A 17,724-nucleotide genomic window follows, 5' to 3' on the forward strand; every position below is an offset into this window, starting at 1 on the left:
CAGCTGGAGATACATCGACAGTTCACAACCTTCAGCGAAGCCACAGGTACCTTTGGGAAGAACCTAACAAAGATTGCAAGGGAAGCAGGTGAGCCAGGTAAACAAAAATTTCAATTTTCAAATTCTTAATACTTATTTTGTTAAATCATTTATAATTTGAAAGTTGGATATAATTTGTAATTTTGTTGAGCTAACTCATTACACTCCTATGTTTTTTGCAGCACAATGGTGGGAGGCTTTTGGTAGCCATTGTCCTGAATTGCAGAAGTTTGCAATTCATATTTTGAGTCAAACTTGCAGTGCTACCGGGTGTGAGTGCAACTGGTCTATCTTTGAGAGGATTCACACGAAGAAGAGAAACTGTTTTGATAAAAAACGGTTAAATGATCTAGTCTATGTCCAATACAACCTCCGGCTCAGACGCAACCAATTGCTGAACAAAAGAGCTGATTCAGATCCCATTGTGTTGGAAGACATTGATCCAACATCAGATTGGGTAGTGGAGAGTCATCCAACAGAGTTTGATTCTGATGAGGATCTTGATTTGGATTTACAGGTGGAGGCATCACTTGAACATAATGTTCAGTTGAATGCAGATCCACTTGTACCAGCCTCAGGGCCAGCCCCAAGTCCTCCAGTTGTAGGCACTTCCTCTGCTCAACCACGACAGAAGCGCATATCTCGTCTATCTCAGCTTGTAGTTGCTGCACAGCCTGCTAGTGCTACCACTTCTACAGTTGCAGTTGGAGATGATGATGAGGAGGAGCCATGGGCTGGCCTGTCTGACTCTAATCCAGAGGTTGAGCCAGATGATCTTGGCTCCTCTAGTAGTAGCCAGTAGTACTGGTCACAGTTTACTTTTGTTGTAGAGGCCATTTCTAGCCTCCTTGGTTATGTGTTTTTGTTTTGATCTCTATATCATCATCATGTATGTATTGGACAGTGCACTGGGTGCCATTTTGATATAATGGATATATTCATGAGCCTACTTTGATCATATGTTGTCTTCTATCTATATTCTAATGCTGTGTTTGGAAACATGAATGAAAATCTTTAAAATTATGATTTTTCATAAAAAAAATAAATATTTAATGTATTTTTTACAACGATCGAGTCATTGAAATCGAGTCGGCCGAGTCGATATTGAGTCGGAGTCGAAGTCAGAGTCTACCCTCGCCCGAGTCGAAGTTTTAAAACATTGGCTGAGACCCCTTAAGCTAGATAAGAAGGGTCGACCTATATCTCTATCAACCTAGCTTATGCTAGGAGGTAAATTATTAATGCAAGTCTAGATCTAGGATGCTTATGCAAGAGATTTATCGTGAGTTAAGATTTTCTTTAGTTGTTTAAGTACTTTGATTAATAATTTTTTAAGAGTACTTATCAGTAGTGAAATGCAAATTTTAAACAAGATAAATTGCTTACGGACACAAGTGCAAATTTCAACAATATACCAAGTAGCCCAAGATGCCAAATGCTAGCAATAATCAATCAAAACGCTGATCACAGATTTATGACAACTTATATCAGCAATACTACTTCAGAAAATTCAGATTTATCAATGTTGTAGCAGCAGTGCATAAACTACTTCAAATGATGAAACTTACCCAACACATTGAAACATAAAATTTCCAATTTGACCAGCAATGTAAATTAGCTTCTTTAGCACACTTTACGATGGTGTATTCAACAATATTTCAGATCTGATTTTAAGATTATAGCAGTAAGTAAAGACAGATCAACAAGATAAAAAGATTGCCCAAGCTAGATTATTCAATATGCCCAAAAATAGCAAAATGCACCAGAACTTGAAAATTTCAATTTTAGGGCTTTTGGTGAGTTTGCCTTAGCAATTTTCAGATCTAATATGATTATTACAGCAGTGAGTTAACCACATAGCAATGAATTAATCCAAGCCAAAAATAGATGCCCAATACTTCTAAAAATAAGAAATTTTCACCAAACTTGAAAAAAATTAATTTTTTGAGTTTTTTAGAGAATGTGATTCAAAAATTTCAGAACTGATAAACTAATTACAACAGTAAGTTAGTTACAGATCAGCAAGCTAAAAATACTGAATATGCTGCCCCAAATGTCTAAAAATAGTAAGTTTTTGCTGGGGAATTGAAAATTCAAACTTTTTAGTCCTTATCAAGTATATGCTTTAGAAATATTTTAGGTTTGAATTTCACAGTTATGCAGTGAATTCCAGCAAGCTACAATGTTAGATCCAAGTCAAATTAGAGATGCCCAAATGGCCAAAACTTGTGAAAAAATAGATTTTGCAGTTTTAATCGATTTTGACCAATTATAATATGATTTTATGGCCTAGAAATTAATGATTTAACTTTTTTAATGAGACCTTAATCTGGCAAAACCGCCAAGTGTTCAACATTAAAACTGCAGATTAGGGTTTCAGGTCAATTTTGAGGCAAAAGAGGCCAAAACTTGGAGAACAAGGTCAAGGGAAGTGAATTTGCGGGGATAAATGGCTTAGGATGATAGGTCGGGACACAAGGAGACTGGAAACGGCCAAGAAGGGCCAACGCTTTGCCCATTGAGGCTAGCATTTGGGAAATAATTGTTATGGGGCTAAGGCTAAGGCCTAAGGCCTAGGGCCTAGAGGCTCCACAAGGGAGCCACATGCCCTTAGAGATCTACCGCTAGAGGAAGGAGGAGAGGAGGCCGAAGGGAGGGAGGCTGAGAGGAAGGAAGGCTTGTGGCAGGCCTAGGAGGGCCAAAGAGGAGGCCGCAAGGCCTTTTAGGGCTGCGACTAAGGCAAGGAAGGGAAGCCGCAGCCCTAAGGGGTCATGACTAGCCCTAGGAAGGATGAAAACCAAGACGCAGAGGGAAGAAAGGCTAACGCAAGGGCTAAGGAGGGCAGAACTGGGCTAGAAGTCCTGAAAAGTTTGAAACCCTTACTCTAATTTTTTTATTATTCTTCAGCTCTTTGATTTTCTGAAAATTCTTCTGTGGGAACCTTGCAAAAATTTTTAAGAGACTAGATCTTACCCTCAAGAGCCTAAATCTAGCTCTTCTTCCACTTAACTCCTTGATCTAACCTGCAAAAATGAAAATAGAGACACGCAAACCCCAAATATATGCAAAATAAATCTAAAACCCCAACCCAAATTAGAAAAATAAATTACAATTACAATTTACAATTTTATTTACAAAATATACATGGGTTTTCAAATGGATTTTGAGAAAATAATTTTTATAATATTTTTTACTTGAAAGAATGGCTAAAACGCTTCAGAAAAATTAATGATCACTATAGCCCAAGCGAAGATTAAATCCACCATATAAAAACTAGAGATCTAAGCAAAGTAACCCTTGCCCACAGTATGTGAACTTGGAGACCAAGAATCGAGTACTTGCAAACGCTATGTATTATCTCAAATTAATAATCATAAAACACCACATAGGAAGCCCATAGTCAATACATACCACAAATCAATGAAACAAGAACACCTCGAGTTGCACCCCAAAGTCTTTTATTATTGTAGAAAAAGTAGTTCTCAGCGGGACAATAGTTTACACAATGCTTCAGCAGCAATTCTAGCCAGAGATCAAGATGACTAGAGACTCAAATGACTCTATAATTTATAGATAAATCCTCCAATGGAAAAATAACAGTTAGTTTCTTTGATCCTTGTCAAAATAATCTTGGTCGTTGATAAATACTTCAAGATCTTTTAATCTTGGCCATTGATTTCTTATTTTTGAATATTTTTCGAATTTATCATTTAATCCCATTATAATTAACTCAAAAATAATTATTTAGAGCTAATTTCCTCAAAATTTTGACTTTGACTTAACCACCAAGGTCCAAGGGTCCAAATTTTCTTGAAAAAGACAATATTCCCTTGGTGGAGGACCTTTAAAAATTGATTCTTTCAAGACCCACGAATTTTTCCATTTGGAGAATTTATTTTCCTAGACAATTTAATTTTGACTCTAATTAATTAATTTTCTGGCTTACGATTTAATTTTATTTTGCCAGAAAAATTAATTGATTTACACATGAGGGGATTAATTATTTCTCCATCCCAGAATACATATGATTTTTTCATTTAAAGACTCAAAAAGGGAAGACACATTTGTCTTAGACTTTCAAGACACATAACCCATCTGCGACTCAATATGATCTAGTAAACCAAGTGATTTGTAATAAAATAATATAGCCAATTAGCTTAAATTATTCCTAAACCACTTTGACATTAGACTCGACTAAAACACTAGGACTCACCTAATAATTCGACAATAAATTTCACCCTAGCTTTGGGGGTTTAAGCTAGAGGGAAAAAACTCTTATGATTACCCGTGTCGAAAAACACAGGTAAACAGTGAGGTTAAAAAACCTCCTAGGATGGAATTTGTCATCAAATTATAGGCTTTACCTAGGTTGTTACATAGACTCAAGGCTTTACTAAGATCATTTACAATATATAACTTGCAAAATGGGATGACTATGACACATGGACTGCTAATATGTGATCTGATCCTTGTTGAAAAAAAGTTGGCACATCCGCTTCCCTAGAACTTTGATAATTTAAGTGCAACAGGCCATACATTCCATCTTGTTTTGGAAGAAACAATCTATGATGATCATTAACATTCTCATGAGGACACTCTTGCAGCCATCATCATGGATTCCAAGGAGGGAAAGGGTTTGGTGAGTTATGATTCTTTCTAAAATTTTGAATTTGATGATGAATCCATTGATGATTTGAAAAGGATGGAACTTTCAGAGAAGTCCTTGGAGGAACAGGAATTTGCATATATTTTGACTAATTCATGTGATGAAGAACATGGCAACCAAGTGGCAAGGAGATGATGTGGGCACTCTTTTTTTAATTGGGAAACAAAGATGGCTTGCAGCTTTCTAGTTTATTCATGGAGATCTCATTTGTCACATGGATAGTGGAGCTGAATGGAGGAAAGTATGAATTTGCAATTTTGCACTTTCCATTCCCTATTAGCATTGGGGGCCACTTCATAGAGCATGAAGAAGACATTTCAGATCTTGCTTTCTTTGATTTTGGATAGCCAAAAAGATGTTTAGGTATTGTTACTACAAAATTTAGTAGCCTAGTGCAAAGGCTGGCTAGGTAGTCTAGGTTAAGGGCAATAATGAGATCAACCATCCCTATCAACTTAGTGGCTGTTTCCCTGTTGTCCCTGTGGATGGATATTATCGCCACAAGGGAGGCTTCTCCAACAAGTTTTGCAGATTAAGTAACTTAAGAATTCCCAGGCTAAATACTCTCTAAGGAACTTGTTAATTAGACACCCCTTAAATATATTCAATAAGATAGGGCTCCAGGTGAAAATGAGGTAGTGAGTTCAAAGGAACTATGGCTAAGTCTAGAGGGTTGAGACAAGTTTTGGAGATGCTCAAATAGATTCCAAACACATGCTACCTTAATTAAATGATTGCTGTTATAATTAGGGGCGAAATAAAGGCAGTTTACAACATGTAAAATTTATGACAACAATAATAAAAAATAGCTCACAAATGATGATAAACAGTAAAATGTTAAAGGCTCTTCGCGAATAAACAATGAAAAAGGTTAAAGCAATTTTTCATTGGTTGAAAATGCACAAAACAACTATGAAACCCTAGCCATCAGCCCTAGAATTATGGTTGAAAAATGCCTAAGATAATGTTTTTTCCTTTTTCCTTTTTCAATTTAAGAGATGCAAACCCTAACCCTAAGACAATGACATTTAAGGTACTTTATGCTATTTAATGCAAATTTTGCTATATCCTAACCATAGTTTACCTTGAAAAAAAAGAACAAAAATTATTTATATTTTTAAATGATTGATAACACAAAGACTAGTGTCTTTTATCAATTGGGTATATGGAGTCAAAAGTGTAACGTGAAAGGTGGAAGACCTTGAATGGAGCAAGAGAGAGGAAGACCTCTCAATCTAACCCTAGCGACTTTCACAAAATAGGAGGTTTAAGGGCAAGGAATGCTATTCTAAGTTTCCTTGATGGATAGTTGTGCGTTTTTTAAAAATAAAACGGGTAGCTTTTTTCATGAGAAAAATTGGAAACCGGCCAGGTTCCATACATTCTTGGAGAGGAAGATCTCAATATTGTTCATCATTTTAACCAGAAAAAGGACCCTATTGCTACATGTATTATTTACATACAAACTTTTTACATAGTTTATACTATAGACCTTCCAAAAGACTCTAGCATACTCTATTGTTCGACAAAACATATATGTAAACTAGAAAAACACAGTTGCTACCGGCTGCTTCCAGGGTTGACTTCGCCCAGAGCCTCGACAAAAGGCATGACCAGTTCTTCAACTCCGCCAGCCCCAGGGTCCAGGTCCCGAATTGCAGCACCCGCGACACCTTAAGCGAGAGGGACAGAGCCATCCCCGAATCCAAAGACTTCTTTCAGCACACCCACAGTGGCTGTATTGACTTTAACTTCAATGTTTTCAACCTTATGGCCCAGGTTCAAGATGCCTGTGTTCAGACTTTCCATGGTTTTCTGAAGCAATTCCATGTCCTTACCAAGACCCAACAGTTGGGCATACAAGACCGCCATGTTTTCATTGATTTCTTTTACTATTTCCTTGATTACTTGCTTGTAGGAGTTATCAACAATGTCCCTAATGTTCCCACTTCGCCCAGACTCTGCTGCGTCACCACTTCCATTGCTTGCTGAGGCCTTTTTCTTGGCAATTCTCCCTTGTACTGACAATATCCTATGGTTTATCTGCCACAACCAACAACTATAAATAATAGTCTGGTTCATCCCGACATTCCTTCCTATCTTTTCCTCCATAAATGAGCATCGACTTTGCATCATGGCGAAACAACTACCATCCATCTCCACCACCGCCGAAACTAGCCTGGAGCGAATTGAGATGGTACCTACCCAACCCTCGAATGGAACTATAATAAATAACCAGGCAAATGACCAAGGACTGAAAGCCCACCTGTCATGGATCATGGCCTCCGAACTCCCGCTGTCACACCTGTGCAATAACTTCCTACCAACCGCCCCTTCTCCCAACGCACTGTAAAAGGCCATCGGAATGCTGTCCATAGTAACTGCCTGATTATGGTTCTACAAACCCGTACTCCAGCTGTACTACACCGGTCTTATATTTTTATACCGTATTATGGGATATGACATATTTCAAATGTGTTGTTGATACGTAAAGAGCCTTGCTCTAATACCACCCTGACGTTGGCTTGCGCATCTACCACTTGGTTATTGGCACGCTTTACGTGGAACATTTTAAAAATTTCAATCTTCTTTAAGATATACATTATCCTTATAATGATTGGGGACGGTTTTGTTTCGATGAGGTTCTTGTGCTTGGTGAGACTCAAACATTTTTGGACTATCACCGTAGAGTCACCAACAATTATCAGGTTCCTGATACCCTTAGAGACACTGATTTTCAATCCTTGCCAAAGAGAGAGAACTTCTGCTTGATTGTTCGTGGCATTGCCGAGTCCCCATGCGGGTCATCTTATTTATGGCAACTGATATTTTTCCTTGATTCCTCTCGTCAAGAGGTGTAAGATTGATCTAACAATCCTCCCATTTCGACAAGTATTTATGGAGATATGAATTTATTTGTAATTACTTGACAAATTGTCAAGGTCGGCCAACAGCTAAATGTGTGGCACACATGTTCAACATCTCATATAAATACAAGATAGGTGGAGGCATTATTTCATCATCTCATCTCACTCATTCTTCTCTCTCTCCTTAGCATTGGGTTAACAAGGAGCAGCCAACGTGGGAGAAGAAGGACGCAACAAGGAGGCAAGGAAGACGCAGTTTGGAGGACACAGAAGCAGCAGGTCATCTCTTTGACCAGCGTGGGCAATTCAGGGCTGCGGTTTTGGTGTGGTTGCCTCTCCTAGGCAGGCCACAAATTTTGGCACAAAAACCGAGGCATTCTGACCTATGGTTTGACCAGGGTTGATTGCCCTAGTTTGGGGCAGCAGGCTGATTACAGTTGACTGCTGTTTGACTGTGTTTTTGGGGCTGTTTGAGGGCTGCTTCTTCTTGTTGTTGGAGGACTAGATGACTGGGAAATTGACCAAATATATTGAAGGTCAATTTCACCTTGTTTGACTAGATTTGACTTTGCTGGTTAGGGTTTACTGCTGCTGTCATAAAATTACAGATTTCTGAATTTGTACTATTTCTCTCTGTTGAACTATTGAAGATTAAAGAAGAATTGATCAAAGGGTTTCCCCGCATTGGGGTTTGTCCCTGGCTAGCCGCCACATCTTGTGTCTCTTGTCTTGGCTTGTTTTCTGTTGATCTATTAATGTTCTATCTGCACTTTACTTTATGTTTATGTGATTGCTAAACAATGGCTAATAAGAAGAATTGAAGTAAACTGCTCTAAGCATAGAACATACCATAAATTAACATGGTATCAGAGGTGAGGTGAAGACAAAGCCCAAGCAAGAGCAAGAGCAAGAGCAATCACCGAAGGCTGTTGAAGCAATCTCAAAGACTTCATGGGGTCCTCATCACACTTCCCAGCTGAAGACAAGCTCCATGAGAAGTCTGACTATCACGGATGGAAGATGTCTCTCGATTTGACATTAGAAGAGCAGGAAGTGTTGGACCATGTGAGAGGCAGAATCGTTGAGCCTCCATCAAATGCATCTGCTGCTGCTAGGAACAAGTGGACCAGGGGAGAAGTCAAAGCAAAGAAGATCATCCGGGACTCTATCGACAAACGCCTAGTGGCCTATGTTTCCGAGCTGACCACCTCCAAGGAAATCTACGATAGACTGGTAAGCTTATTTAAAGTCAATGATGCAAATCAAGTTTTGTTCCTTAGAAATAAGCTGAAGGAAATTAAGAAGGGCAAAGATGAGAGTATGCAAGCATACTTCTTAAGGATCACCGAGATCAAGAATGATCTCCTATCAATTGGGGAAGTCGTTCCTGACAGGAAATGACTATCACAACTCTTGGAGGGCTCCCATCTGAATGGTATATATTCAGAACCACTCTTCTCAACAATAATGTAATCCCAGGATTTGAGGAACTGATGGCAAGATGCATTCAAGAAGAAACTAGGATGGAAGAGTAGGCAATGTCTACACTTAGAGGCAATCCTGCTGCATTCTCCTCTCATGCTAAAAGGAGAAACAATTCCGGGCTAAATCTAAAGGAAAGGCCGGACCGAAGGGTGGAAGAAAAGGAAGATGTTACAATTGCAACAAAATGGGCCACTATGCAAGGGAGTGCCCTGATAAAAAGTACTCACATCATGATGATGATCAAAATCACTCATGAAGAAAATGCTCATCCTTGAGTCCTATAGGAAACTTGACTTTCTAAACATAAGTTTCCTTGCACAATGATGCTAAAAATAGCTGTTATCTACAATAGACAATTATTCACAATAATTAAATTCCAAAAGTGGCTTAAATCCCTTAACAGTGACCATGTCTCATTACACTTTTCTTGGCCTTCTTGATCAAAATGTTTATTACTTAAAGTACGGCATTGTTGTATCATATGTTGTATTTTTATAAAATTGCTAAATGTCAACAAAAGGGAAAAAAATCATATTGATACATCTTTGAAGGTTTTACAAACCAACAATATATTTTTCTTTATCAATTTGGATTTTCCATAGTAGCTTCTCCCTGAAATGCATTGTGAAGCTGGAATATGAGTTCTGTCTGTCATAATTCACAAATATGAAGGCCACTCTACTAATTGAAAATATGGGCTTGGAAACAATTGAGCTTTGATGAAGGGAGTTGCATCATTGAATCCATTTTATCGAAGTTTATTTTTCTGTAGGGCAAATTTTTTTCTGTATCTTATGATCTTCCTGTAAAGAAAAGTTCTGTTGATTTTTGGTTAATTGTTTGGAATTCTTCCTTTCTTTCACAGCTATTATAGATATATGTTTCTGATACAAAACTTTGAGGAGGAATTAAATTAATGGTAGGGCTTTTGTTAAGTTTTTCTCTTGTGGTTAAATATTTCGAATACTTTGTCATTTGGATATTGGTGGACTTAAATTTCTTAATTTATTGAAGTTCCTGACTTTCATGTCATGCCATCAATGACAGGCAGAAAAGGAGCCTCTGCTAAGTAGTTACTTGTATGCAAGTATTTTGGCTCATTCATGTTTTGAGCGAGCTTTGAGTTTTGTGCTTGCAAATAGATTGCAAAATCCAACTCTTCTGGCGACACAGTTAATGGATGTATTTGATAATGTATTTCTGAACGATGGTGATATTCAGCAGTCGATACGATTGGATGTTCAGGTTTTTCCAATTTGCCTGAATGAATGCTAAGCATTTTATTAGTTTGATTTTTTTTTTTTCAAATTTTGTATTTGCCGTGAATTCAACTGGCCAAACCTTAATTGTTTGGTTTTCATGATGATTCTGAAAAAAGGCTTTTTGGTTGATTCTTGTCTTTGGGTGGCTTGCCAGGCTGTTAAAGATAGAGATCCTTCTTGCAGGTCATATAGCTGGGCTTTATTGTACTTGAAGGTGATACCATCCATTCTAACCCAGTCAAAGGATGCTCTTATCACGTAAATATTTTTTGTTTTCTTTCAAAGTGTGACTAGCAAAGAATAAGATAGGCAATTTTCTTATCATGTAAGCATTTTTTTGTTTTCTTTCAAAATGTGACTAGCAAAGAATAAGACAGGCTATTGTGCATAGTAATGTTTTTGGCAATAAAGTAGTGTTAATTTTAGGTATGTTCTATGCGAGAGCAATTTATTTAAATTTTCACAGTTAGCAATCACATCAGCATTAAAGTAAACTGCAGATAGAACATAAATATAAATCGCAGAAGACAAGCCAAGACAAGAGGACACAAGATGTGGTGCTAGCTAGGGACAAACCCCACAATGTGGGGAAACCCTTGATCAATTCTTCTTTTATGTTCTTCAAAGTTCAGCAGAGAAAGTGAGAGACATAGTACATTTACAATAGAAGTCAACACTTTGACTTTTGATATCTACAGAGATCAGTTGAAGACATATTGCTTCCACTGATTTTCTAAGGTGACTTCTTCACCTATCATAGTGCTGCATCTCGTCCATTTGCTACACCTTACCGTGTAGCACCATCATGCTGCATCATGCATCATCATGCTGCTCATGATTACTATGCTGCCCATGATCTCATCTATCATGCTGCTCATGATTACTATGCTGCCCATGATCTCATCTATCATGCTGCCCATGATCTCTTGCATCATGCTGCCCGTGATCTCATCTATCGTGCTGCCCATGATCTCATCTATCATGCTGCCCATTATTTATGCTGCCCATGATCTCATCTATCGTGCTGCCCATTATTCATGCAGCAATAAGTAGATCAGCCTTAGCTGCTTGCTATGGCTGCAAAAGTAGATCAGCCTTAGCTGCTTGCTATGGCCTGCAGCCTAGCAAAGCAGCTAGGCTATAGTTCCAGATACCTTCCAGCAGACCCATCTTAAACTATCCTTCTATTTTCATGCTGTCACCTACAGCAATCCGATATTATGATAGCAGCTTGATCTATTTGTTGCTGCGTATATATTCTCATGTATAGCGGTTCCATAGGTCCTCACCATGGCAATGTTAGGCTGCACAATATTCAAACCCTTGTTTCATGACAGCCTTAGATTAGGGCTGTTCTATACAGTGATTAGAACCTATTTATGACAGCATATAGGTCTGCGTAAACCTTTACACTGCGTATTGGCTTGGCAGCTACAGGTCTCCTTTTAACTGCGGCCAGATCTCCTTGACATGACTGCGGCTTCTTCTTCCTCCATTGATTGTGTGAACAGGTCTGCGTTTAGGCTGCTACAGGCAGCGTATGAAGGCTTCTAGGACAGCGTATCAATGTCTCCCTTGACTGCGTTTTAGGGCTGCTCCATTACTGCGGCCAGATCTCCTCTAACTGTGGCTCCATGCCTTGACAGCGGTTCCTTTTCATGACTGCGTATAACTGCATCTAGGGCATCACATTGCTGTGCGTATAGTTGCTTCTCATTGCTAATGGATTAGGGCATCATATGGTAGCTAGGGCATCATACTCTTTAGTATCTCTCCTCCAAAAACCCAAGACGTGGAGAGGAGATTACCTAAAGAGTGTGTTAAAATGACTTCAAGTCCTTGCCAATTTATACTAAAACGTAGATGATGAATAGGCATGTCTATTGGGCTTCTGAGCCTACTAAAATCGCTGCTCGGCTTGATAATAATTCCATAATCAAAATAAATTCATATCTCCATAAATACTTATCAAAATCAGATGATCTTTAGATCAATCCTACACCTCTCGACGAGAGGGATCCAATAAAAATATCAGTTGCCATAAATAAGCTGACCCACATGGAGTTTGGCCCTAGTTGCCAATTTTAACACTCCCTCTCAACTAGGGAGAACTCCATCCGCTGATCCATATGTCCAACTGTACTATCTCTGCCATTAGTGCCCTGCACTGCTCTGCCCAGCTCTGCTCAGCTTGCTAGCGCAGCTCGCCTTTGCTCAACTCTGCTGGCTCTGCTCAGCTCTGCTCTGCTGGCTCTGCTCTGCTCTGCTCAACTTAGCTCTGCTGAACCATGAACAAGAAGAATTGATCGAGAATGTCTCATACCATTCTCCACTGACCCGAAGTCAGTCTCAAAGTGCGTACCACTAGTCCTAGACCAGTCTCAACCAACTCAAAGTCAGCGTCATAGTGGGTACCACTCCTACCACTGGTCCCAGACCAGTATCATCAGTCTCAGAGAGTGTACCATTGGTCCCAGACCAGTCTCAACCGACCTGAAGTCAGTGTCATATCATGTACCACTCTCACTGGTCCCAGACCAGTCTTCCACTGACCCTAAGTCAGTCTCAAAGTATGTACCACTGGTCTCAGACCAGTCTCAACTGACCCGAAGTCAGCGTCATAGTAGGTACAACTCCTATCACTAGTCTCAGACCAGTGCTCCACTGACCCTAAGTCAGTCTCAGAGTATGTACCACTGGTCCTAGACCAGTCTCAACCGACCCGAAGTCAGCGTCATAATAGGTACAACTCCTACCACTGGTCCCAAAATATTATCATTAATCCCAGATCAATGAAGGTCATCCTAGCATAGGGAGTATGGTAGATACATCGATGCATCCATCGGTACTACTATGGTCCCTATCCTCATTTCCCTGCTCATTGATCAGATGAGAGGTACTTCCCATGAGTCCCAGACTGCATGGGTAGAATGCCTCAACAGGAGAACTTAATCAACCCTGTCCTCATAGGAGAACTAATCATCCTGCTACACAATCGCCATGGAGAACACATCATCCAGGCCTCACAGGAGAGCTAATCATCCTGCTACATAATCGTCATGGAGAACACATCATCCAGACCTCACTGGAGAACTAATCATCCTGCTACATAGTCATCATGGAGAACACATCATCCAGACCTCACAGGAGAACTAATCATCCTGCTACATAGGAAAGCGAATCATCCTGTCCCACAGGAGAGCGAATCATCTTGTTCCACAAGAGAGCGAATCATCTTGTTCACAGTAGAGCGAATCATCCTGTCCACAGGAGAGCGAATCATCCTGTTCCACAAGAGAGCGAATCATCTTGTTCACAGTGCACACCACCAGGGGAGGGTGAGTCACCCTGTGGTCGTATGTTGCTCCAGTAAGAACCGCAAGCCCCCAGAGCTCAATGTATGCAACATGCAGGACCCTTTTACAAGGGTCTCTCGATGACTCCAAGTCGTTCGGGAAAATCACAAATTTGATCTTTCCCCAGGGCTCTGACAAAGTGTAGCGACCTGTACATCATCTCAGTGCGATGGAGCCTCCTTGCTCATCGACTTACCATATCCCAGATAAGGCAGTATTTGATGTCTATTTGCTGGAGCAATCATTGAATACGGGATTCCTCAATAATCGAATCCCACCTTTGGTTGCAACAGAGAATCACATTGGTATTCATCATGTGTACTCACTAAAGAGTTTCCACAACCAGGCAACTTCATACGAGGTCATACTCGTAGTTATGTATCTGGTCTTGGCGGTACTTATAACAACTGACTTCTGCTTCCTGCTCATCCATGATATCGAAGCAGAATCCAAAGAGAACCAGCACTGAAAAGTGCTCTAGTGATCCTCCACACTGCCTGCCCAGTCAGCATTCGAATACTCATGCAGTTTTCATATTTCCGGCAGTGTATTGTGCCCCGAAGATATCTCAGAAGATTCTTGGCACCAATCTAGTGAGGCTCAACCAAATATGAGCTCATCATGCTAAAACATATGTCTGCACCTGTCAGAAATAGTTCGTCCGTATAAGGTGCCGGTATGAGAGGTCTATCATCCACAACCTTCGGGTAATGGTTTGGATCGGTTTCACTCCTAGTGAATCTCAGCTTCATCAAACAGCTATCAATCCTCTCATATTACACCCGAGGTGTTTTGCTTCAAGCCATAGAGGGTTTTCTTCCACCTGTATACATGAGATTCCCGTTCATGAATCTCAAACTCCACGGGTTGCTCCAACCCTGTGGACCTACTACATGAGGGGAATGGTCCCCTTGTAAGATTTTCCTTCGGTACATCTCAGACATGTACTTTCATGCTCCTTTTGAATTCAGGCTTCCCTGTCACCATCTGACTCACAGACCTCCGGTGCTATGTGTCAATGGACATGGTCCCCAGTGGACTTCCTGTAACTTAATACAACCCTGAACTCAAAAACATCTTTGAAAATTCTATTTTCAAATACGTACCTTTCCATCGACGAGTGCCACCTTGAAACCTTTGACTTCCATTTCCGAGATGGACACTAGGTTCTTCTTGCGATCAGGTACATAAAAGAGATTCTGGGGTTCCTTGCTTTCTTTGAAGAGTCTACCATTTCCTTGATGACTTGCATTACTTGTCATTCCTTTGATCATTGAAGATGTCCTTGGAATGATTATTATCTTCATCAAGAGATGTGTCCCTGTCCTTCAGACACTCCTTTGCATAGTGGCCTAACTTATTTCAAGGCATTCGCCTTTCCTTCCACCCTTTGATCCGAACTTCCCAATGAATTGATCTTTAGGTAGGACATCAAAAACTTTCCGCTGCGCCATTCTGATAATAATCTCTGCTTCGACTTCACCCTGGGTGAATTAGAAGAGGGATGAGGAACCCATTGATCCTTTTGTCCTGTCCCAGCTGTCTTCGGTGATTGCTCTTTCACTCTTGCTTGGGCATTGTCTTCACCTCAGCTCTGATACCATGTTAATTTTAGGTATGTTCTATGCGAGAGCAATTTATTTAAATTTTCACAGTAGCAATCAAATTAACATTAAAGTAAACTGCAGATAGAACATAAATATAAATCGCAAAAGACAAGCCAAGACAAGAGGACACAAGATGTGGCGCTAGCCAGGGACAAACCCCACAATGTGGGGAAACCCTTGATCAATTCTTCTTTTATGTTCTTCAAAGTTCAACAGAGAAAGTGAGAGAGATAGTACATTTACAATAGAAGTCAACACTTTGACTTTTGATATCTACAGAGATCAGTGGAAGACATATTGCTTCAACTGATTCTCTAAGGTGACTTCTTCACCTATCATAGTGCTGCATCTCGTCCATTTGCTGCACCTTACCGTGTAGCACCATCATGCTGCAGCATGCATCATCATGCTGCTCATGATTACTACGCTGCCCATACATCATGCTGTCAATACATCATGCTGCCCATGATCTCATCTATCATGCTACCCATTCATCATGCTGCCCATGATCTCTTGCATCATGCTGCCCATGATCTCATCTATCATGCTGCCCATGATCTCTTGCATCTTGCTACCCATTCATCATGCTGCCCATGATCTCATCTATCATGCTGCCCATGATCTCATCTATCATGCTGCCCATTATTCATGCAACATTAAGTAGATCAGCCTTAGCTGCTTGCTATGGCTTGCAGCCTAGCAAAGCAGCTAGGCTATAGTTCCAGATACCTTCCAAGTTCCAGCAGACCCATCTTAAACTATCCTTCTATTTTCATGTTGTCACCTACAACAATCCGATATTATGACAGCAACGTGATCTATCCTTGTTGCTGTGTATATATTCTCATGTATAGCAGTTCCATAGGTCCTCACCATGGCAACGTTAGGCTGCACAATATTCAAACCCTTGTTTCATGATAGCCTTAGATTAGGGTTGTTCTGTACAATGATTAGAACCTATTTATGACAGCGTATAGGTCTGCGTAAACCTTCACACTGCATATTGGCTTGGCAGCGACAGGTCTCCTTTTAACTACAGCCAGATCTCCTTGACATGACTGCAACTTCTTCTTCCTCCATTGATTGCGTGAACAGGTCTGCGTTTAGGTTGCTACAGGCAGTGTATGAAGGCTTCTAGGACAGCGTATCAATGTCTCCCTTGACTGCGTTTTAGGGCTGCTCCATTACTGCGACCAGATCTCCTTTAACCGTGGCTCCATGCCTTGACAACGGTTCCTTTTCATGATTGCGTATAACTGCATCTAGGGCATCACATTGCTGTGCGTATAGTTGCTTCCCATTGCTAACAGATTAGGGCATCGTATGGTAGCTAGGGCATCATACTCTTTAGTATCTCTCCTTCTCCAAAAACCCAAGACGTGGAGAGGAGATCACCTAAAGAGTGTGTGTTAAAATGACTTCAAGTCCTTGCCAATTTATACTAAAACGTAGATGATGAATAGGCATGTCTATTGGGCTTCTGAGCCTACTCAAATTGCTGGTCGGCTTGATAATAATTCCATAATCAAAATAAATTCATATCTCCATAAATACTTATCGGAATCGGATGATCTTTAGATCAATCCTACACCTCTCAACGAGAGGGATCCAATAAAAATATCAGCTACCATAAATAAGCTGACCCACATGGAGTTTGGCCCTAGTTACCAATTTTAACAAGTAGACTATGATGGCATGTTTCAATTGCTAAAGTCTGTTATATCCAAAGTCTAAACCTTTTTTGTTTCGTTTTGCATATCCAAATATTGCACTTTTCTTGTTTTTCATTGGATTCTTATACATAGTGTTGAGAAATCTAGGACATCATGATTTAGGTGATTTCTCTTTAATTAGTCATTGCTTGTGAGTGCTTTTTACAACTTTAGATTATGATCTTCTTCTCTTAAGTTATTAATGTTCATCTTCATCAAACAGCTACCAATGCATGAACATAAATAGTCAAGAGACACAGAATGTAGGCTATGAGCCAGGGCCAAAACCTATCACTCTATGAGAAGAAAACCAACACAAATTCTTCTTATAGAGATTCCAATTGACGAATACCAAGACCAAGACCCTTGACCTATTAGCCACTCCAAGACCAAGACACTAGTTCTCTTGACTGTCTTCTGTTCTTTTCTTCTTCTTGACTCCTCTTCTACTTCGACCTTCTTAGCACCGAGACTTAGTTACCACCGAGATCTCGTCACTGACATGTCACAGAGATCTCATTTCTGTGATGACATTGTTTTGAAAAGTGTAACTAGGTTTGGTCTTCATAACGACATGTAAATATGATTTTATGTAATGAGATGTAAATAAAGAAAATTGAAACTATTTTATTGACTTGCTTCATGGGTTTCAGGAGCAAGGATTTTGTTTTTGATTCAAGACTCCAATTGAGAGTCTTTAGGATTTATTTGTCATCTAGTCATAAAATGT

The 17,724-nt window shown here is 39.9% G+C and overlaps 1 protein-coding gene across 2 annotated transcripts in view; it reads left to right on the plus strand.

The window, feature by feature from the left end:
- Positions 1 to 17,724, plus strand: part of LOC149157759 (serine acetyltransferase 2-like) — a 254,161-nt gene that overhangs the window by 17,199 nt on the left and 219,238 nt on the right. For both annotated transcript variants that reach the window (XM_089435993.1, XM_089435994.1), the window contains exons 2-3: positions 10,105 to 10,302; positions 10,474 to 10,533. In XM_089435993.1, the coding sequence (XP_089292119.1) occupies positions 10,105 to 10,302; positions 10,474 to 10,533 (258 nt within the window). The remainder of the gene's footprint in view (positions 1 to 10,104; positions 10,303 to 10,473; positions 10,534 to 17,724) is intronic.

Source organism: Pinus tabuliformis, chromosome 5_2 (assembly GCF_031772625.1).
Source record: "Pinus tabuliformis cultivar Carrire ecotype Pingquan chromosome 5_2, CPIR1, whole genome shotgun sequence".
Classification (NCBI taxonomy): Eukaryota; Viridiplantae; Streptophyta; class Pinopsida; order Pinales; family Pinaceae; genus Pinus; species Pinus tabuliformis.